A 22,313-nucleotide genomic window follows, 5' to 3' on the forward strand; every position below is an offset into this window, starting at 1 on the left:
CTCTCAAACAGGGAATCGGGTCCGGCTCAACACACGCGTGCACACGAAAAGCTGTCGCCAACGAAGAGAAGGGAGCGGACCAGCTGTAGGGCGGGGGTGGGTGGGTGGAGGAAGGGGAGAAAGGGTCTTCGTAGACCCAATGCGATGCCTAATGAATACTGAGGAAACCTCCGCGAGCTAATCGGGGGGGGGGGCAGAAACGAAAAACAAAGATGAGCGGGAATGAGGCCTCACCACGTGGCCTCTGCCACTAGAGCGACAAGGACGCGCGGTAGGGTGGGAGTGGAGTAATGAAGATGCCACTGTGTATTCTTGGGTTCAGATGTGAATGCGCGTTGACTATCAAGTAGCAATCTGCTCCGCTTCCTTCTATTGCGTTCTCCAAGTGTGTGCAAGTGTTACGTTATTGATGGATGGTGCGAGGAGGAGGAAAGGTGGAGGCAGAGAGTGTGGAAGCCGATAGCGAAGAAAGACCTGATAGCATGTTCGCGTGTACCGCGGGTGTGGGGAAGGGGAAGGGAAGGGGCCGTAGAGTCCCAAGTGGGAGAAGCAATATCCTTTGCGCGTGGGAGCGGTCGGGCGACGCCGATGTACATCGAGGCTCACCCCAATGCATATAATACACACAGATCCAGAATGTCATCTGCTGAGAGCCTTTGCCTGTTATGCAAGAAAAACGGAGAAGAGCGCGGCACGACGTTGTTTCCCGCTGCTCGCACGGGGCCAACACGCCGGTCGTCACACGAACAGGCGAACACACACACACACACACACACACACACGCAAAAGGCGCCCTGCATGACCCCTTAATCGATGTATCAGGAGAAGAAGGAGCCAAGCACATCTTCGTCGTCATTGGGCTCTCCCGACGGACCGCCACTGTGGCCGCCTTCCTCCTTCACTGAATAGCTGCTACCTGACCCGCTGTGCGTCGGCACATGAGGCGAGGTGCCGTGCGCCATCTTCACTACACCACTGTCTGCGCTGGAGGTGGTGGCGCGACCCTCAAGCTCTGCACGCTCCGCTTCGCACCACGCGAGAAATGCCGCGTTTCTCTCAAAGCGACTCTCTACGGCTTTCCTCAAGGCAATGAGGCATCGCCTTGCCGCATCGTCCACAACGGCACTGCTAGCGCCAGCACCCCCGCCTGCCAGCGGCGCTGCGGTGTCTTGGCCACTCGCAACCCCGCTGCCAGTACGCCCCTCCTCTGCTTTGATGTTCCTGTTCTGCACCCACTGCTCCTTGGCATGCTGGTAACGCTGCAGGAGGTTGGCAACCTGCATCAAGGCAGAGGGGACGGTAGTGCGATGACCGGCGCTCTCTTGCCCGTCCTGAACGGTGCACTGCAGCTTTGCCAGCCAGGCCGCCGGGAACAGGTTCAGCGTACCCCACCACTCCGTTGCTTTCTGCAACGCGATCAGGAAGGCCGTGTGATCGCTTGCTCTCTGCCGCAGCGTGTCCCTCACCGCGCTTGGCAGGGTGAGACTCACGGCCTTGAGGATGGAGCGCTTCGCGTTTTCTGAGACACCGCGGGTAGCGCAACTCAGCAGCAGTTCGTGAATCACATACACCAGCGAGGCCCGCTGTGCGTCAGTTGTATCTTTGTGCTTCATCTTCTCCGCTACGTAGTTGAGAATGGCATCCGCCTCGGCACCGTGCAGGGCACACCACGTGGCGACGCCGACGATGGCGCCGGTGGAGGGGCCTACAAGGTCAATGCGGCGGGCAATCTGCTCGCGATTCATCTTCTAGGCGTGTTGCAATGCGACGCTGCTGTGCCCGCCTCGACTTCTTCCCGGTGCGGTGGAGGAGCCAGAGGGCGAACGGTGAGAGGATGGAACATGGAGGGCAGACGAGGCACCCCCGTTGAAGGACGTGCCCGTGGTGGGCCAAGAGAGAAGGAGAGATACATTGCAAGAGGAGGGCGGGGCAAATCAGACAGAGGGAGAAAGTGCAAACGCGACGCGCAGCAGAGAACGTGGGGAACGCCATGGAACCTGCGCTTGCAGTGCTTGGAGAGTCATTTGGAGAACGAGGTGGGACGCGAATCATGCTACGCGCGCGTGACGCATACCTTCGCTTCATCTCGTGGTCTCCACTAAACTCGTGTGCCCCAAAGTCATCGCTACTGTTTCGCTGGCTCCACGCGGCACGGGCTCCGCGTTAGCCATAAGAGTGAGCATTGTGAGCACGTCATGCATGCGTGCACTCGCCTCACTGAAATGCAAGCGTCCTTGTGTTTCCTCTTCGCAGCCGCTTCAGAAGTCGTTCAAAGCGTAGCGGGCGCGCGTGGTGAATTGGCGACTGTTCTCGGTTGAAAAGGCCCAGCGAGGGTCCTCCTTGCGGAGCCACGCAATCATGTACGCCACCTGCACCTCGTTCGGGATGTCGAATTCCATGTCCGCACGATGTTGCTGAATCTCGCCCGTTTGCGTGGGGCGTCCGGCCACCACGAGTCCCACGTCGTTCGCAGCGCGTAGCGAGAGGCGCATGTCCATCACGACGTCCCCGGTGCCTGGGCACTTCTGCACGGTATAGAACTTGCGCCCGTGCGACTCGAGCACAAGCCACTCGTGTTTCTGACGGAACAGCTTCGCCATCGCGTTGGAATCGCATGGGGCGTAGAAGGTGTACACATGTCGCAGGACATCGTGCGCGTTCAGCACCACGTCGCGGTGGATCATGATCTTCCCTTCTTTCGCAAGGCAGTCGCTGGTGAAGTCGAGGGTCAAACCGATGCCAGCACAGGCGGCGATGATTAAGGCGTGATTTGCCAGAGACGTTCGGGCAGGGGCGGCGGCCATGGAGAGCGCCGTGCCCAGCACTGCCCCACCACTCAGCCCTTGACCCATCACTGTACGCGAGTGCGTCCTCGCTTGCCCAAAGGGGTCTAAAAACGATGAAGGAGAACAGGCAGAAGCACGCCTGTCCCACCCCACAATACAAAACAAGAGAGAGTGAAACGATACAAGGAGGAGGTAGAAGGGGCAGCAGCGGTGCACTGAAAGATGGTGACGCTCTCGTGGCACGTGAGGGGTAGGAGGAGGAGGAGGGGGACGGGCTAAGAGACGCGTGAGGCAGAGCTACCGACTGCTGGACCCAAACTGTTCGCGCAGCCAGCACCTCTCAAAGGTGCTCTGTAAATGAAAAAGCAGAGCCAAAGAAAGAAGAATTAGTGCACAAGATGTGGTTACTCCTCACAGCGTCAGGTTACAATGACGCCGCTGCATGGAGAGAGGTAGAGGTGTTTCCTTTTCTATCAACGGGTCCGTCTGGCCGAGGAGCATGAGCTCCACTGGCCCTTGCTTCAAGCTCTACCCGCCCACCCGGTTTGCAGGTCGCCATCTGGCGCGTCCCTCTCTCTAGGGTGGCTCAGGCTCCCTACACCAGTGTGGGCCGTGTGAGGGTGCTGAGTGGGATATGCTCCAGACACGTTGACACTCTGCCCATCATATGGATGGCACAAGCGTGCTCACGCTGTTGCAGGTGTCTCGAACGCAAAACTGCCCAAGACCTGACCGCCGACATCAACAGCAATACACTGCTCTGACCTCCCTAGGTCGTAGGTGCCGGACCCCCCCCTTCTCCACCAGGGGTGATAGCGTTCTGGCAGAGATAGGCGAGGGGGCATGTTTGGCTGCGTCTTCGCTACGCTCGCGGGTCTCGCTTATATGTCACGCAGACCTCTCGGCCACGACCAGATCTTGCCCGACTAGCGGCGCCGGGAGCAACACCGCTGGGACACTGGTCGAGCACAGCTCCCGCACCTTCTGGTGCGGGAGAGAGCACACGCAGACATCACGCTGCTCACAAGACGGACCGTGACACATTCTTGCACGGTTGCAAGCGCGCCTACACATGTTGGTGAGGGCCAATGCTGCGCGGTCCGTGCAGACAGTACCATTTACTCAAAACCACTGGGCAAACTGCTTTTTCAGGATGCTGGCTTCCTCACAGAACCGGGAACAGGGAGGCGGCATGGCGACACGTCGACTGGAACGCGATTCCGAGGAACATGCGAAGCAAAACAGTCCACGAGAATCAACAAGAAGCCTACGGGAAAAGGTAATGAAGCGGCGAGGAAGTTCCGTGCAGGATTAGAAGCTGCGGGGTGCACACCTCATGGCCACACGTGTGGGGGTGTGACGAGCATACTGTACAACGTTGAAGTGTAAATGCCTTCTCTTCAGGCAAGGAGACACTAAAAGGAGAAATCGCTGGCCGTTTCACAGGTTCATCTACAGGACATCGCGACCAAGGAAAAAAACCTAAAGAAAAACGGTTAAGGCACGCGAGATGTATGAAGGGCGCCATCGCGTCTTCGATATTGAAAATGAAAGGGACGGGAATGTATGAACAATAACGCCAACTGCAGACCAACAGGTAGCTGTCGATCTTTGTACGACGGAGAGAGGCGGGGGGGGGCGTTGATGTTGGCCAGCATCGCCTGCTCAAGGTTCTGCGAGGCGGAACCCTGCGTGAGATCGAGCTTGCTCGTGTGGTTCCAGCTGAAGACATACTTGAACCAGGCGGCGTTCACCTCCATAAGGCCCGGATACACCGCCTGGTTGTCGAGCCAGCTGCGGCCCACCACGGACGGCACCGCGTCGGTGCTGAGCAGCATGTCGGTCGTTCTGTTGACCGAGTACGCGACCGGGTAGAAGTAGTCGTCCTGGAAGAGGCTGTGCAGAAAGGCGGTCGCGCTCTGGATGGTGCGCTGGGTGTGGGTGGGGCGGGTGTACACGAGAGAGGAGTTGTACTGCGTCGACGGGCAGAGAGGGCTCTCCACCGATGAGAGGTCGTTGTAGCGGCTACGGGCAAACTCGCCGATAGCACGGACCATCTTGACACGCTCGCCGGTCAGCTCACCGCACGGGTACAGGGTGCCGCAAATCTCCGTCTTGTTGTCGTTGATCAGTGCACTGCGCTCACCGTGGCGGTGTACCACCTGCACCATGCGCACCACGAGGCGCGTGGACCGACACGGCTGCTGCAACCAGCAGGGCGGCCGCCAGCACACGGATGGGCTTCGAGGCCATGGTTGCCGTATTTGTGTTCCTTTCTCTTCTTGCCGCCCTCGGGTACGCGCTCAGGGAGGGTTGGACACGAGTTGTAAATGCTGCGGAGGAGAAACAAAACCACTAGCGCACAAGCTTCCGACGTCAGCTGAGAAAACCTATGAACGGGAGAGAGCGTAAGAGCATAGTTGCTTCCCCCGTTTCGTTGTTTTACCTGAGGGACGGCAGTGACGACCAATCTTGAGTGACGGCAAAGGGATGGAGGCGTGGTGCGCGTGCGCTCTTACGGTGGTAATCAACGCGTGGGAGTGTTCGGTAGGAGAGAGTGAGGTAGAAACGTGGGGAAAAAAGGCAAACAGTCATGGGCGTAGTCGCTCTCCGATGCACAGTGTGAGGACTCTGAACGTGCCTAAAGTGCGGGGGATTTGTATTCGCCAGTGTGTCGAACAGCATCGACGGTCGAGAAGACGACGGGAACGCAATCCGGAAGGTGTGAAAAGGCAATGGACAAAAAAATAAAAGAAAGGCAACTCCACCTTTGCGTCGTTTTTTTTGTCTCGGGGATGGCGCAACGGTGCGTTCGGCTGCGGATGTCGTGCCAAGAGGGGGAGAGGGACCGCCGTGAGGGCAGAGGAGGAGCGCCGGCGTGTGCGCCAATGTCAAGCCGCGGGATTAAGGAGCCGGTGACAGGTGCAAACAGCGAGTCGGGTGTGTGTTAGGCAGCGAAAGGGCGTCGCGACACAGAGTCCACGCTGGCCGTGCTGCTGTTGACGACGGTGGCGCATCGGTAGCGCCGTCCATTAGGGAACAGATTTCGACACCGTGTACAGGGTACAGACGCACGTATTTCCGGCACTTCCGCCAACGTTTGCCTGTTACTTTCAGGATAAACTTCAGCAGATCATCGAAACACAGCAACGGCACCCCTCAAAACACACCATCGATGGAACAAGGAGGACTGGGTGGAGTCGTGAGAGAGACGAGAAACACCCATGAAGGGGGTGGAGGCGGTTCGCAACGCACTACTCTTCGAGAACACCTCAATTCAGGTACGACGCTGCCGAGGAGGCGGAAGAGAGATCATCTGCGTGTGAATCTTTTTTGATGGGGGAGATGGTCTGCGACCGAGCGTTTGCGGCGCTCTCCTGCGTGTCCGCATCTGGTTCACCGCGAGGTCGCTCCGAGTGCGTGGAGCTGTCGAAGCGTCGCTCTTGAGTGCTGCGTCGCCGGCACAGCCCCAACGCTTTCTCACGCGAGCGGGAGCTGTAGGTAGAGATGGCCGTTACGGTGCGTGAGTGAAACAGCAGCGACGGGTCGACCGTAGAAGCAGGTGACGGCGCGGCTCCCTTGTCATCGGCACGGTCCTCTCGCGTCGCGTCGGAGTTAGTCGAAGACCTGCGCTGAGAAGTTTGGCGAGTCGGCTGCGACGGAGGTGTAGCGACTGACCGTGGGCTGCTTGTCATTGAATGACTACGTTGAACTGTGTGTTGGAACGCAACTGTAGAAGAGGCGGAGGGTTGGCCGTGCACACTCAGCCGCCGCCGCACAATGAAGGTGCCGGAGAAAGAGCTGCTCGGCTGCGACGTCGCCGCGGTGGGGGTCGACGCCGTCGCACTGACTTGCTGTTCGTCTGTTGTCGAGAGGATCAGACTGCTGCTGCCGTCACTGCCGTCACTGCCGGCACCCGAGAGAGTGAAGTTGCTACGCTCATTCAGAGGCACAGTGAGCTCCTTGTGCTTCTGGCTTTCTTCGCTGTTCTCTGCCTCTTGCTTCACCTTGCGCACGCGTGGTGCCCCACGCTGCGCGACGCCGCCTCCGCTGGCGAGTCTGGAGCTGCAAGGAGGACTAGTGGGCGGTGCTGGTGCGAGAGGCACGTGCTGGCCCCGCGCAGCGGTTAGCTGCGGCGAAATGGAGGTCGACGCGGCTGTCAGGGCACGCACTTGCCCAGAGAACACCGGTGGCGTGATCTGAGACGCAGAGGAGAGGCCGACAGCGGCCTGCCCGTTCGCTTGCAGCCGCTGCTGGCACCGAAGCTGCCGGTCACGCTGCTGTTGAGCGGCATTCAGCTTTGACGGCGTACGATCCCAGTATTCAGCGGCAAGGCGATCGCGATGGCTCTGATGACCATCTGTATGCGAATCATCGCGCGCCTGCAGCGCCGACGTGCCGCACCGCTTCTCCTTTTCGTTCGTCTCGCTCAACGTCGTTCGCGCCTTGCGTAGCTGGGACTGATACTCAGATGAGCACATGCCACCCAATCGACCCCACACCATGATGACTTTGGCGGCCTCTTTATCCCAGTTCTCGAGCCGCTCTCGCAAAAACGTCTCCAGCTGACTGTTGCGGGTACTATCGCCGGATGTTGTGCCGCTCACGCCGAATTCCGACCGCTGCAGCGCAGGCGGCGAGGGTTGCTGCGCGGAACTCATCGTCTCTATCAAACAAAAGGCACGTGATGGGGACAAGGCCTCAGCCCGCTTCGTGCTCTGTGAATGCTGAATTGATCTATGTATGAGTGTTGCTTCACGGAGGCGCGTGGATGTGTATGCGTTCGTGTAAGGGCAGGGCGTGCGTGCGTGTTATCGGTCCTTTCCCCGCTAATGATGCAGATATCCGTAGCTGCCTGCTCAGTCAAGAGGTCCAGCACCCTCCAGAAAGGCACACGCACACGAATACGAGCTCACATGGAGACTGCAACACAAATCGATAAGCACCATTCAGCACCGTTTTCAATGAAATCTGAGCTGTGTCCGGAAGCAGGTGCGGCTTGTACGTGTAAGGGAGGGAGGATCAGTGAGCTTGAGCGACTGTCGGAGGGAAGCGGGTGGGGTAGATAAGAGTGCGGGGATGCAATTGCGGGCAAGCGTCCCTTAGAGCACGTGACATTCGCTTCAGGGCCAACGTGTGCTACTCGTGGCATCAATGCAGCACAGCCCATAGCCTGGCAACACAGTGGTCAGAAGTGCGGGACAGCCGACCAAGCAACGACAGGTGCGCTCGCATCGAGACACACTCCAGATAATGTTTTCTCTTGCTGTTCTGCTTTGCGAAAAAAAAAGTTAGGCAGACTTCGGACGGCAACCCCACGCCAGCATCGATACACATGCACACAAGCACATACACACCCTCACCCTGTGCTTGTATGCAGAAGAGAAAAGGGGAGAGAGGGAGGGGAGGAGTGGAGGCGTAGACTTAGGAGTACTAGCGTGCGCCGCCGCACAGCAGACGTCAGTTTCAAACACGGAAAAATAAATAGATGAACAGAGGAGAAGCATTTGAGGAGCAAAGACGTCCAAACAGAAGGACAGGCGCACACACGCACACAAATCGTGCCGACATCAATCTCCTCCCTCGAAAAAAGAGCGGAGCATTGTGTCAATCAACGAGACACAGGAATTGTGTGCCTATGTGCTCGTACGTTACTACACCGGGGCCGCATCTGCAGCACGACAACGGCACCAGCACGCGCAAAGCACAAGTGCCCGCGGACAAACAGACGCAGTCTCCGCATTCCTTTCGGCTCCCCTTCCCTTGCCACACCGATGAGGTGCAGGGGGGAGGTAGAGCAGGGGCGTCTTCATCAATCACGACCACACACGGGTGCAACGCAACACGACGAGGGTAGAGAGAGAGAGACGGAAAAACGGGGGAAGGCAAAGGACGGCTCACACGGATTAGACACACACACACACGCACACACACAAAAGCTCACTAGAAACAAATACAAGTTCGACAGGGCAAAACAAGAAAACGGTAACGGTAACTCAACAACGGCCGCCGCGTGTGGATGCTGTGACAGAGTTGCGAGAAGTAGCCCCTCTCTTCACATGTGCACGCAGAGAGAGCAAGAGGGATGCATGGTGGGTGGTGGTGGTGGGTGGGAGGAAGAGGGACAACAAGCGCGTGGCCCTTCGTTTTTTCGAAGTGGAAACGGAGCGTCGCGTCGGGGCTGCGCCATGCAGGGCGGCTGGAGCGTCTCCGACATGGTTTGCTGCGCACCTCGCCGACAACTTCAGTCTGTCGCTAATAAACGTCTGTTATGTGATGGCGGTAGCGCATGCCGATCTCGTCGTACAGATTCGCCTTGTACTCTTCCTTGGTGTAGATCTTCTCATCCACGAGGGGCAGCACGAGTGGGTGGAGGCCTTGGATCTTCTCCAGCTCACCAGGCTGCAGAAACGGGGCGACGTAGGGGTGCTGCAGCGCCTCCACCGCGGAAAGCCGTCTCTTTGGATTGAAAACGATGAGCTTCATCATTAAGTCTGTCGCCTCGCTATCCTTCAGGCTCTTGTTCCCCACAAGTGGAGAGAAGATCAGCGGGGTCGGAAGGGAGTTAATGAGAGTCTCGAGCTCGGGCGAGTGAAGGCTGCGCACGTCTGCGTCGCTCGGCACGCCGATAGCCTCGACGATCAGGCGGAGTTGATCCAGCGTGTTGCGGCCCTCGAAGAGTGGGTGGCCCAGCAGCATCTCCCCAATCACACACCCGACGGCCCACATGTCCATCGCTGTGGAGTACGCGCGCGACTTGACCAAAATCTCCGGCGACCGGTACCACCGAGTTGCGATGTAGTCGGTCAGGTCGAGAAACTCCTGCTCGTTGTCGAAGCCGCTGCGAAACGTGCGAGCCAGACCAAAGTCCCCTAGCTTGATCGAGCAGTCGCTGCTCACAAATACGTTGGCCGGCTTCAAATCCCGGTGAATGATGTTCTGTGCGTGAAGCTGCGCCACTGTGCGAAGTAACTGATAGGTGAGGAAGCGCTTGTGATCGCGCTGCAGAAGGTTTTTACGGATAATGGCTGTGAGATCGGCCTCTATCAACTCAAAAACGAGGTACAGGTCAATGTCGTTGGCCGCACGAATCACGTCGAGGATGCCGACGATGAAGGGGTTGTGCCGCAGTCGCTGCAAAAGCATCACTTCCCGATAGGTGCGCTGCGCATCTTGAACGTTGCCAAAGGCATCGTAGACCTTTTTGAGGGCAACGCACTTGCCCGTGCGGCGGTCGAGGGCACACCAGACGATTCCGTAGGCGCCGCTGCCGATGTGGCGGAGAATGCGGTAGCGTTGCTCAACCTCACCGTCGATGCCATAGGAGGTCATGATGGCGATGGCGAGAGGGTTCCCGCCAAAAAAAAAAGAATGAGCAAAGGGATACCAAATTCTCAGACTTCTACTCCTGCTCTATCGCGTATAGGGATGTGCGGGTACGGGGGCGCGAGTTCGAATGTGTGTCTCTGTGGGCTCAACCATCTACGTTCATGTGTGTGTGTGCGCGCAAACACACACACACACACACACACACACACCGTCGCGGGGGTGGTGGTTGTGATGGTGAGGCGGTTAAGTGCTACACACGGGACGCACTGTTCTCGCCTTCCCGTTGTGTTTGTCAGCTAGCACCTCTGCGAAAGATGGTCACTGACGTACATATGGAACAGCAGGACAAGGGATCGAGATCGAGAAGCATTGGTGTGAGAGGCAAAGAAGGGGATGCGGATGGGGAGCAGAAAAGTGAGATGATAGTCGTCATACACACAGGAAGTCATGTGTTCTCGTTGTGCATTCTCGCGTCCAAGGCTCTTCTCCGAGATCGTTGTCAGCATCGCACCTACAGCGATGCCCTTGGGAGCGTCGCACCTCGCACGTTTCGTACGGGAGACACACACACACAGAGAGAGAGAGAGACTGAAAACAATAGATGCTTCCTGTGTAGGAGCGCTGGCCTTAGCACGACCCCGAAGCGTGCGGGCTCCATCTACGTCTCTGCAGCCATTGCTTTTACCCGATCGACTTGTTGTTGTGTCTGCTTTAGTTTTTGGTTGCCATTGTGAATCCAAATAAAGCTCCTAACGTTTTTTCTCTGTGTGATCACCCCTTTCCTTAGCCGCGCGTTGGTGTCTGCGTCTCAATGTCTTGTTTTCGTTGTTTTTCTGTCTGCCCCTCCCACCCACCCACCCGCGTGCGTGCGTGCGAGTGCTTGCACAAGGCGCTGTCGCACTATGTCCTCTCTTCCCCCCTACTCCTCGACGTTTCGTGCGCATTATTGCTCGTGGTAGGCGACAATTCAAGGAAACGTAGTGAGCGAGCACACACCCAGAGACGCTGCAACCCTGTCCCTCAGCGCGGCGACCACGAAGAGCATGAGCGGTAAGATTGGAGAGACAGACGAAAAAGTGGGGTGCTGGATAGGCGGGTGAAGGGAGGGGACGAAGGGATCGCGAAAGGAGATGAAGTCAACAATGAACGAAGATGCTGTGCACCGAATAGTTGGGTATCTCGACGACGCCAATGCGAATGAAGAACAAGGAAAGAAAAAAGGGCGAGGAATGGGCGGCCTCGTAAGGGTGATGAGAAGTGAGAGGAGTCCAGCGGAGATCTTCTGCTGAACGCAGAGACAGATACAGAGACACACTCACCCACAAGTGAGAGGAGTGAGCGGGAGGATATTACAATAATAAGAAAAACGCTTCGCAGCGACAGTACAGAACCACCTTGTGTCCGTTTGTTGCGGATATGGTTTTCTTCTTGCCTTTTGTTCTTCCTTTTAATGGAGAGCGCCGACAACGCCAACATCATTGTCCAAGACATGCGCACGAGCAAGAAGAGCGAAACAGCAACGACAACAGGATTAGGAACATAGAAAGAAGAAAAGAATAAAGGGAGACGCGCAATGTCATCTGTTTCGTTGGATTTGACCGATTTCTTTTTTTTTTGATACATTTCTCTTCCCTTGGCGACCTCCCCACACCTCGCTCCGTTCCCTTTGCCCGATGCTGTTTCCACTGTTTACTTTACTCGCTCTTCTCTTTCCATCGACCTGCAGTCGTGCCCAGTCCTCGACCTTCGGCCCTTCCCTCTTTCTGTCTTGTGCATATATATTTTTTAGCAGCCCCTCCTCTTTGCGTAATCCGTGCCATTCCCGATCGCTGCACGCGACACGCCAGTGAACAGAAAAAGGCTGTGGAGCAGGCGTCGAGAGGAGGACAAGCAGAGGAGAGAGAGAGAGTCGCGCGCCGTGCCCCTTGTCTTGAGCAGCTCCGTCAGCGCCATCGCAGGGGACCGCTTCGACGGTGCCGAGCCATTCTTGGCAGAGGGATGGGGGAAGTGGACCCCGACAAACAGCAGGAACATTTTGAGAGCGGTAGGGCGGGACCTGACACCGTAAACAAGGAAGAGAACGAGGTGCCCTTGTAATTGTAGGAGGATGCCAGCAGGTATGTTGAAAAGTGCGTCCTGCAAGACTAGAGCGTGTGAGGTCGTTGGAAACCAAATCAACGCCGCTGCTTCTCTTTGCCCCTTTTACTTTTTCCCCCTCGCTCTCCTTCACTTCTGCCTCCAACCGCTACCCTGCAGGCTGCGTGACGCTGGCCATGTTCATCATCTGAAGCTTCTCGAACCAAGGCGCGCCCACAGATGTGAGATCATTGATAGACAATGCACTCGACGGCAGCGACGGGGTTTTGGAAAGGCGAAAGAAGAGAAGGGGACGGGAGGAGAGACGAGGCTGTGACAGCGCCAGGCGTGTGTAAACGACAGATAGGATCGGCCAAGAGCAACTTCGACAGAAAGAGGAACACAACAGAGAAAACAGATCGCTGTCAAATGGCAGACGGAAAACAAAGAGTGAGCGAGCGAGACATGCCAAGAACAAAAATAAAAATTGAAACAAGAAAAAGGATCAGTTCGGAGCGCAGCAGGCGAAGGACGCGAGCAGGCGTCCTCCCCGCAACAGCAGTTGCCGAAACCCTACAACGCGCCACCGCAGAGCTGTCACTTCGGTTTGGGGTGAGGTTGATCGCTCCGCTCTTGACGCGGTGCGCACGGTTTCAGCTGTCTCCTTCGTGGGCGTCACACACGCGTCTCACTGCTGCCGACCACCGCAGCCGCCGTCAGAGCCGATCACACCTTTGTGCACACTCTTGTACACCTCATTCACCGTCCTGGCGTTCGACTCGTGCGCGCGTGCGCGGGATGGAGAGCCGAACAGCGAAAAAGAAACGAATAAACATACTTGTCAATGATGCAGTTTGCTCCACACTCACCGGCCACCTATCTCATGTCTTCTGGCCAGCTTGGACCTGACGCTTCCACACATAAGAAAACGAAAGGGCCTTAAAGTAAGGTGACGGGCGGATGCGACAAGAGCAGGAAAGGGCGCGGGTGCACCTCTGTCAGCTCCTCTTTTTTTCCGCCTCTTATCGAATTCGAAGTGAAGTGGTACGTGTGAAGGCCTGGGGAGAGGACGAGGTAGGGCATAGCGAGGAGGGCCGGTGGGGGAGCGTGGCGCATCAGAAGAAATAGCGACAGGAGCTGAAGATCAATTTGAACCACTTCAACAGAGTTTTTAAAGAGTCGCTTCGTTTTTCGTTTGTTTGTTGCCACGGATGCTTCTCGCGAAATGATGCGCGCCGATGGGGCGGTACTGTGCGATGCACTATAGCCGCCTCTCCCTGTTCCCTTCTGTACAACTTACTTGATCGACAGACCACACGACACGACGCGCGCCTATATATGATTACATACACATATAATGTATATATATATATATATATATTACACGCAGAGCGAGGAGCGGCCCGTCGACGCACAGCAGTAAGAACGCACAACAAAAAAAAACGTATAGAAATGAAACTATCGAGGAGGCGACGAATGCCAGAAGAAGCGCGTGGCCCCACTAATAGGCAAAGAAAAAAAAATTGCTTGGCACACCAACACGGCCGTTCGACTCAACACCGGCGGGCTTCCATTAAAGTGTACAGAAGAAAGCGTGCCCCGAACCACCGCTGAAGGCGTTTTTTCCCTTCCTCGGAGGGTCGGGGAAGGTAGGAGGTCGGCCAGCCTCCGGCCAGGCTCCCTCTGAGAGACCCTGCACACCCTGCCTGTGTGCCAGGCCTCGCGCTGAGGGGCCTCGAGCCGCGGCATCCTGCAATGTGGTGCGGCTGGCACGTGCGCCTCATCAGCCCACCTGGTCGGATGAAGGAGGTGCCGCACAGTGCGCGCACGTGCACCGTGGTGTTCCTCGGTGTGGACGTCCTCGCGCCTTTCTCGCTCATCACTCGCGCTCTCCTGACGACCGCGTGCCTCGGGCAGATGCGGCACACCACCTGGCAGCGGTGTTGTCTGGCGGGCTCGCTGTCTTCATCCCCCACGTCCGTGGGTGCCGCCGAGAGGGTGGGGGAGGCGTGTCTGCATGGCTGGCCCTCGCATGCGCCACGACAGGTGGGACGCCGCCATGAGTCTGTGGCGGCAGGGGCATTCCACCCTCTCCTGAGTCTGCACGCCTCTGCCAGGCGTGGGTATGCCAAGCGGAAGGGGCCCGCGCAGAGACGTGCGCCGGCGCACAAAGGGCTCATAGCGTGTCAGCCTGAAGAAGGGCATAGGGGCGCAGCGATGGACACCCGACGGAGGGGCCACACGCGGTGCGGGCGAGATGTGCGTACTCTGGTCGCTGCGTGCATGACCATGGCGTGAAATGAGGTGTGCTCTGAGCCTCGAGCTGTCGGCAAATCGCGCGTAGCACACCCGGCGCAACGCCTGCTCGGACGCCCTCATAGCAAACGGCACCTGAGGAGTGGTGTGTGTGTGTGTGTGTGTGTGGTGGAGGGGGGGGGGAGGTGCTACAGTTCTAGCGGTGTGGCGGGCCGCAGACTGTCTGCACGCCATGCTGCCACCGCCGGCCACCTCCTGTCGTCGCGTGCCGCATCGTGTAGCGGGGTTTCGCGGCATGTCGGCGTGGCGTCTGAGACCGGCGACCAAGTCCGTGATGCATGCAGTTGGCGGCGGCTCCTCTGGCATTGCCAAGTCGGCAAGCCTGCTGGATTCGCCCTTGCGTTCCAGTTCGCAAGGACCGAAGATAGACGGTAACGAGAGGCGCTAGTGACGGGGTGCACAAATAAAACAAAGGAATAGAACAGTGAGATCACCATCACAGCGACCACAGCATCAGATGCGCAACTATATAGAGACGACGAACTCGGTGCTCCGCAGAGATGACCAAAGCTGAAAAAGATAAAATGGCATGCACAAATTCTGCACGCAAAACGAAAAAACATACGCACACTCCCAAATCGCATACATTTACGTGCGCATGCAAAAGCCGCGACTACAATAACACAGCACCATCATTAAGAAAAAAAAACGAAGAGGAGGAGCATCACAATGTGCATCGGCCGGAGTAGGTGTGTGGACATGACACAACCCCACGCCCTCCCACACACACACAACATATGCAAACAACAGAACATGTTGAGAGCCTTGGCGAACACGAACATCCATTTTAAGTGGCGTTCTCGTTTCTGTTGTACTCTTTTCATGCCTCACCTCCATACACCAAAACACACACACACACACACGTACACACACATGCGGAAAAAAAAGCTAAACAGGAAACACAGAAGAAGGAGTGAAAAAAACGAAAACGTTTCTATTTTTTTCGTTCTTTTTTTTGTGTTTTATACGTTTTATACATATATTTTACGGTGCACAAAAACATGCATGACTGTCTTTGGTAGCGCATCTCTTCTGCGCTAGAGAAGTGTATGCACGTATGTGTGTGTGTGTGTGTCTGTGCGTATACATATATGTATATATATATATGTATATACGCACAGAGAAATTCATACACATGGATATGTCATTTAGTGATCCATTTTTTGTCGTACATCTACTGCGGAGAGACGCACGGAGAAGGAAGGAATAATAATAAAGAAAAAAGTGATACAGAAGGTAAGAAAGATGGCATCGACGGCTTTACAGCGACACACGCACACACACAGAGCACACAAAGGCATTATGAGAGAACAGAGATCAATATGAAAAGACGACGGGGCGGAGCGAACGACTATGATACTTTCTGGAAGCAATGCACACTGCACAGAAGGGTCCTCTCCATTCAAACATGCACAGAAGAGATACATGCCATTATGCTACTGTTAACAATGTCTGCGGTACTCATCGTGCTTTCGGACGGCTGCACCGACCGTAACACCGTTCGTCACGCCGCGGAGGATGTCCGCGGCAATGTGGCGGCTCTTTTCCGGCGAGGAAACGCGCGGCATCCAGTTCGCAGGCTTTTTGAAGGAAGAGACATCCGATGAACTTGTGCCCTCGCTGCTGCTGGAGTTCGGAATGTCGGTCTGGGGGTAGCACTGGTGGTCGACCGCGGAGAGGATGTAGGAGCCCGGGCATGACTTGCTAGGGCAAGCGTAGCGGTAGATCCAGCAGCGCAACGGCACCAGCTTGTTGTCGGCGATGGTGCGCGGGGAGCCCATGTTGCTGTACTGAGCATGCGTCATGGCGCTGTGACCGTCAGCCACAGCGGGGCGTGAGTGGTCGACCATGCGGCGGAAGTCATCCAGTGGGCAGATGCCGGTGGATACGCGGTACCTGTTGCCGGTTGCGTCGAAGCAGTGCACCGCGATGCCTGTCTGCCGGAAGACGTAGGTGCCGCTGGCTACCTTCACGGGGTTGCTGCGGATGAGCCGCACGTACCAGCCACTGGCATCCGCGGTGTCCTGGAGCAGCGCCACGAAGCTGGTAACCGCAAAGGGCGGGTGCATCGTCGTGTTGCCCTGGTCACCGAACGTGGCAGCGAAGGGAGTCACCGTTGTGTCGTGAGCGCTGTAATGGAACATGTTATACGACGGAGAGAGGCGGGGGGGGGCGTTGATGTTGGCCAGCATCGCCTGCTCAAGGTTCTGCGAGGCGGAACCCTGCGTGAGATCGAGCTTGCTCGTGTGGTTCCAGCTGAAGACATACTTGAACCAGGCGGCGTTCACCTCCATAAGGCCCGGATACACCGCCTGGTTGTCGAGCCAGCTGCGGCCCACCACGGACGGCACCGCGTCGGTGCTGAGCAGCATGTCGGTCGTTCTGTTGACCGAGTACGCGACCGGGTAGAAGTAGTCGTCCTGGAAGAGGCTGTGCAGAAAGGCGGTCGCGCTCTGGATGGTGCGCTGGGTGTGGGTGGGGCGGGTGTACACGAGAGAGGAGTTGTACTGCGTCGACGGGCAGAGAGGGCTCTCCACCAATGAGAGGTCGTTGTAGCGGCTACGGGCAAACTCGCCGATAGCACGGACCATCTTGACACGCTCGCCGGTCAGCTCACCGCACGGGTACAGGGTGCCGCAAATCTCCGTCTTGTTGTCGTTGATCAGTGCACTGCGCTCACCGTGGCGGTGTACCACCTGCACCATGCGCACCACGAGGCGCGTGGACCGACACGGCCGCTGCAACCAGCAGGGCGGCCGCCAGCACACGGATGGGCTTCGAGGCCATGGTTGCCGTATTTGTGTTCCTTTCTCTTCTTGCCGCCCTCGGGTACGCGCTCAGGGAGGTGAGAGGAGCTGGGAAAAAAGAGGGACGAGATGTCGGCGAGACGTGGGTGTCGAAAAAGAGGAAGAGGCGAATATTAGCGTTGTGTGCTTGTGATTTCAGAGATACTGTACCGCTGAGATGGTTTGGGCGATGAAAACGGGCATTTCAGTCTATGAAAAAGAGCAAGTCATACGCGCCGGTAGAGTTGATCGTGAAAAACAAGCAGAGGCGGCGTACAAAGGAAAAGGACAGGTGGATGATCTCGCGCAGGCGGCGGCGCAGCCGAAGAAAGCGAAGCACAGGGGAGGGAGAGAAGGAGTGATAGAAATGGTCGATTTGAGGGGTTCCGGTGGGACGCAGATAATCGTTGAGTGCGCAGTAGTGTGGGGGTTCGAGCAAACATGACGGCGCTTGAAAAACGCACTTGCACACGCGGGTGCGCACGCAGCGCGGCAAACCGCGGAACATGCAGCAGTGTCATGGATGAATCTACTGACCAACAAGTGTAGTTTTCTACGCCATTCTTTGTTCTTGCTTCTGAAGACGCTAGAAAAGGTGTGGTGCGTTATGTGGTGGGAGAGAGGTGGGTAGAGGGTCTGGCAACACACACATACACACACACACACAGACAAACTTACACATGCACACACATACACATGAATAGGAGGGCCTCATGAGCGCCCCCCTCCACCGAGGGCCTTCAGTCGAATGGCACGGAGCTCCTCCGCAGAGGGGCGCGCAGCCAGCGGCACGGCAGGGGCACTTGCTGAAGCTTCGTTCGTCTGATTCTCAGACGGGAGGACCCCACTTAGGGTTCGGCCCGTGCCGGCAAAGGTAGGCTGCTCTGGCTCGGCGGCAGAGTTGCTGCCTTTTGGTCCGGAGGACGAGGAGGAAGATTGCCCTGGCAGGTGCTTCAGCGGTGGTGCCCCTGCAGCCACTTTGGGGCCGTCTGTGAGACTGGGCGGCCGAAAGTTGAAGGGTTGAAACTGCACACCAGTAGGGCTGCTTGCGCCGATAACATTGGCTCCAGTCGGCGATGCGACCGCAGAAATTGGTGTCTCTGGAGGCGACGGTGGCATGTCAAGTGGTCGTTCAAAGTCTACTTTCAGTTCAACCGGTGCACCGTCTGCGCGTACCGTTAGGATTCCATTGACGAACTCCTGCTTCATGTCAATAATGTCCACCAAGTCGAGCTGGAACTCACGATCCACGTAGCTGATCACGATTGTGGTGCCCTTGGTGAGCACCGGATACTGGGCGAGGCGTAGTTCCAGGAGGTGCCGCGGATTCTCGAACATTACAAGAGCCTTCTGATGCGGTCGGAGCTTCACGAGGGAGCCTGGTGGAAGACTGCAGCTCTGCACCTTCACCACCATCGTGCCGCAGAGGCCCAAGTGCTGGAACATCCAGTCCGGTAGCACCACAGACCCTGCCTGCGCGTTGAACTCGAGAACAGCCGCGTAGACGCGCTTCTTAGCAGGAGTGATGATCTCAAACTGGAGGGGATACACCATGGTGATGCGACAAAGGTCATCCAGCACGCTTGACGGCAAAAGCACGCGGCTGCCGTAGTTGATGCGCTGCTGATTGATGCTCGAGGCAGACACGGCCACCAGGCGCGTCTCGTAGGGTTGCGGGAGGGCCGCCATAGTCGTGCCGTGGGGGAGGGGATTAGCGATAAATCGGCATTACTTGCGTAGCCTCTTCAATCCGCGAGAGGGCCAGGTGAAGATGGAGGCGCGTAAGCCACGCGTCAGAAAAGCGCAGGTGCCGCAGCGTCCGAGGCGAGGGAGGCGTTGAAGGAGAGCAGCAGAGCATGAGAGATGATCGTGAGGTTCTACCCCAGCTGCCACAAGCGCGCGGCGCGACGGTGGGCGTCGAAGCCACGCTGGCAAAGTCCTGTACCACCTCTGTTCTGAGAAGCCAGAATCGCCGCGGGTGAATGCGAGGGTGGAAGCGTCACGCGAAGGACATGTTCATTTCTGTCCACGGATCAGAAGCGGCATATCCACACATGATATATGTACCTGCTTGGCCCGTGCATGGGGCCACGTACGACGTGTGCGTGTATGCGTGTGTGTAAGAAGTCATCCCTCACACCTCCTTCAGCCTGCTCGGTTTCGCCTGGTCCGACCCCTTTTCCCTCCAGCCCCTCCTAGTCGCTAGTGGGTTATTGGCCAAACCGCAAGCCGTGTCGCCAGTTTCAGGCCATTGGAGGAGGCTCACCCGGGGTGAGGCGGAGAAGAGTTCGCTCGATCAGGGGAAAAAAAGGCGTTGAGAAAAGGGGACCTAAACCAGGCAAAGGAGCGAACGACGAGAGAGAGACAAAAACAAAGAAAGAAAGGAAGGATCGTGTCCGCATTGGCTGGGAGCATTGCCTACCGTACCCCCAATATCCATGTACCCATAGACACGTACATGTCTGCATGTATGGAACACCCGGTGGCAAGGAATAGAGAATGCCAAAGCCCTGTGCTCGCGCGTGTGTGTGTGTGCGTGTGTGTGTGTGTAAGTTCTGTTCGTTCGCATCTACACGTGGAGTGCCGGCGAAGAAAAGGATGAGAAACTATGCGTTCGATAAAACAACTCGTACGCCCGCCACAACGCCGGACTCCGAGCATCTGCTAGGCTGTATCGCGAGGGGGGGGCGTGTCGGAAGCTCACACTCTGAAGGAGGCCATCGCTTTCAGCGCGATGGCGCCGCTCGTGGTCGATGGCGACGTTGCGTTCGTGTCCCCGTACGCCACCCGGAAAGCGCGGACGTGTTGGCCACGAAAGGGGGGGGCGTACGCGAGATCTGAGGGGGATCGCGTCTCAAAGGGAGCCAACCCCTTGCGTGGCTGCACGTGCTTCAGCCGCGTCTGCCATCAACCACCCACCACTACGGGCCAGCTTCTACCCCGCTGGATGGACGAGTCACCCCATCCAACGGAGGACGAATCGGTGTGAGCGTTGAATGTCTGCCTTGTCGGCTGCGTAACCGCAACCTGGCGTGGGCAGCTGGCGATCGCGCGCGAGAACCAGTCGCTTTCGTCCAGTGGATGCAACACCGATGGACTGCAGCTGTACGTTATGCTTGAGGGCGATGCGACCTCGGTTCAGCCTTGCCGTGACCCCCTCGGGCCGCTTTCAACAGCCACCGACACCCGATAAGCTGGAATCGCCAGAGCGTGCGCAGCGAACCGCAGCCTTCCCGAAGAACGCCTCTCGCTGTGCCGCAGAGACTAGGCGGAGCTTCATCGAGTTCGTCGCTCAAGGGTGCCCCCACAGAAGTATGCTTGCCAGCACACTGTCTCCTCCTGTCGGCAGCGTGGCCGACGGTCGCACCACTCGCCGCAACACCAGCTGGAGGTGGTCGCGCACCGCTGCCTCCCCCTTCCCTGCGATGGGCAGGTTGCCGATCTGTGCGACTACTGTTGTCTGTGAAGAGGCCGCCTCTACACCCACGTGTAGGCGGGGACCGCCTCCAAGGGTGGCGACGAGTATGTGTGTGTGTGTGTGTGTGTGTGCTTGCATGATCTCGGGATTAACGCGCAGCCCCATTCGCAGCACCCGCATCTCGTGGCACGAGATGGGCCTCGTCCCAGAATCGAAATCGAGCGTGGAGGTGTTGCGCGGCAGCTGTACCTGGAAGAGCAAGTATGTCAAACTACGCGTCTCTCCCCCCCCAATCCGTCGTCACGCTCTACCATGGAGCTGCTGGTAGCGACGTGCGGGGCAAATATCCTGCGTTCTGCAGCGCAGTATCGAGGCTGCGGGGCCACAGGATAAGCCGCAGTCGCCCCGCCAAGAGGCTTCTGCCCCAGCACTCTAGAAGCCGAGCGCAATGGCTCCGCCATCTCTGCATCCCCGATCACTCGCCTTCTCGCCGCTTCAGATCTCCGGAGAAGGACGCCTGTCCTTCGAACATCTCCTCGCGGTTGCGCTCTCCCGTTTCGGCGAATATGTGAGTGACAGCTGTCAGCTCGGGGTCCATGGCCTGCAGCACGGCCGTCAACCCCTACCTGGCTCTTGTTGAGTGTCTGGAAATGCACGACGAGGCGACCTTCCAGGCCTGTCACACTCCCCCTCCCGGGTTGCGTTTTGAGCTTGCTCCCGGTTGCCAGTCGTCTACGCTGCCAGTCGAAAATGTGCGTGCGCACTCGAGGTCATGCCCGCATGCCCCTTTGAGAGCTGTCGGGCTGCCGCTGCTGCATATCTGTCTGGTCACTCGGTGCCCCGGCTACGGCCGCCGCTTTCGCCATCTGCGCGTCGCACCTCTGCAGCTCCCACTGCGTGCCAAAGACCACTGCTGAAACCATCAACATCCAGCCACACAGCCGCGCAAGTGGCTGATCCAGCACGGCCTGCCGATGGCCGTTCGCGTACCACATGGCAGAGGACACGCCCCCCCCGGCCCACCGTTTGCCGGTGCCCGCTTGGCTTCACACCTCTTTCCCCCTCCTCAAAATTTAGAACTGGGCAGCCTGGTCGTCGATGGTGGTCATTGTGGCCTACGGCGCCGTACAATCCCACCGCGCACATCCCCCATCTCGAGTGATGCCTGCTTCATTGGCTCTAGAGCCATGAGGACCGGTTTGAACATTCGTCAGCCGTGACGTCGTGCCTGCGAAGTGGAGCTGCAGCGTCTCCTTGTCGAGATGATGCGGACTCACTGTCTCTACTCTCCATTCGCAGAAGGGTTCCGGAGTGAGCAACGGACGGGTGCCAGGGCCAGCTGGGCTGCACTGTACAAGCGTGTCATCCGTGAAAGCCTGTTCTCCTCCAAGGGGACGCTACACACCGGCTGCTCCTGTGGAACACCCGCCTGAATGGGACGGAACCACGTGCGGCGCCGTTCGATTAGCTCCTATACCTAACCCGTGCACCGTGGGATCGATCCATGTAGCAGGGAACCGATTCGCATGCACCATCGCGTGTGGTGGTGATGACAATGATGATGAACGCTTCGTAGGGTTGATAGTGACAAGGAGAGAGAGA

At 57.6% G+C, this 22,313-nt stretch overlaps 7 protein-coding genes across 7 annotated transcripts; all 7 read right to left on the reverse strand.

Annotated features, from left to right (window-relative positions):
* Positions 1-818: 818 nt before the first annotated feature.
* On the reverse strand, positions 819-1,745 carry LMJF_36_6440 (conserved hypothetical protein; the record flags this gene model as incomplete). Its single annotated transcript, XM_001687182.1, has 1 exon — positions 819-1,745. One exon carries the CDS (start codon positions 1,743-1,745, stop codon positions 819-821), a length of 927 nt encoding a protein of 308 aa, XP_001687234.1.
* A 513-nt stretch (positions 1,746-2,258) lies between these two features.
* On the reverse strand, positions 2,259-2,852 carry LMJF_36_6450 (conserved hypothetical protein; the record flags this gene model as incomplete). Its single annotated transcript, XM_001687183.1, has 1 exon — positions 2,259-2,852. The coding sequence occupies one exon, from the start codon at positions 2,850-2,852 to the stop codon at positions 2,259-2,261; it is 594 nt and encodes a 197-aa protein (XP_001687235.1).
* A 1,430-nt stretch (positions 2,853-4,282) lies between these two features.
* On the reverse strand, positions 4,283-4,957 carry LMJF_36_6460 (tputative artrate-sensitive acid phosphatase acp-3.2; the record flags this gene model as incomplete). Its single annotated transcript, XM_001687184.1, has 1 exon — positions 4,283-4,957. The coding sequence occupies one exon, from the start codon at positions 4,955-4,957 to the stop codon at positions 4,283-4,285; it is 675 nt and encodes a 224-aa protein (XP_001687236.1).
* Positions 4,958-6,058: 1,101 nt separating this feature from the next.
* LMJF_36_6465 (hypothetical protein) lies at positions 6,059-7,447 on the reverse strand (the record flags this gene model as incomplete). Its single annotated transcript, XM_001687185.1, has 1 exon — positions 6,059-7,447. The coding sequence occupies one exon, from the start codon at positions 7,445-7,447 to the stop codon at positions 6,059-6,061; it is 1,389 nt and encodes a 462-aa protein (XP_001687237.1).
* A 1,594-nt stretch (positions 7,448-9,041) lies between these two features.
* On the reverse strand, positions 9,042-10,118 carry LMPK (mitogen activated protein kinase homologue; the record flags this gene model as incomplete). Its single annotated transcript, XM_001687186.1, has 1 exon — positions 9,042-10,118. The coding sequence occupies one exon, from the start codon at positions 10,116-10,118 to the stop codon at positions 9,042-9,044; it is 1,077 nt and encodes a 358-aa protein (XP_001687238.1).
* A 5,831-nt stretch (positions 10,119-15,949) lies between these two features.
* On the reverse strand, positions 15,950-17,212 carry LMJF_36_6480 (putative histidine secretory acid phosphatase; the record flags this gene model as incomplete). The annotated part of the gene is made up of 1 exon (XM_001687187.1): positions 15,950-17,212. The coding sequence occupies one exon, from the start codon at positions 17,210-17,212 to the stop codon at positions 15,950-15,952; it is 1,263 nt and encodes a 420-aa protein (XP_001687239.1).
* Positions 17,213-18,004: 792 nt separating this feature from the next.
* Positions 18,005-18,982, reverse strand: LMJF_36_6490 (putative ubiquitin fusion degradation protein; the record flags this gene model as incomplete). The annotated part of the gene is made up of 1 exon (XM_001687188.1): positions 18,005-18,982. One exon carries the CDS (start codon positions 18,980-18,982, stop codon positions 18,005-18,007), a length of 978 nt encoding a protein of 325 aa, XP_001687240.1.
* Positions 18,983-22,313: the final 3,331 nt, after the last annotated feature.

The sequence above is a fragment of the Leishmania major genome, chromosome 36 (assembly GCF_000002725.2).
Source record: "Leishmania major strain Friedlin complete genome, chromosome 36".
NCBI classification, from domain to species: Eukaryota; Euglenozoa; class Kinetoplastea; order Trypanosomatida; family Trypanosomatidae; genus Leishmania; species Leishmania major.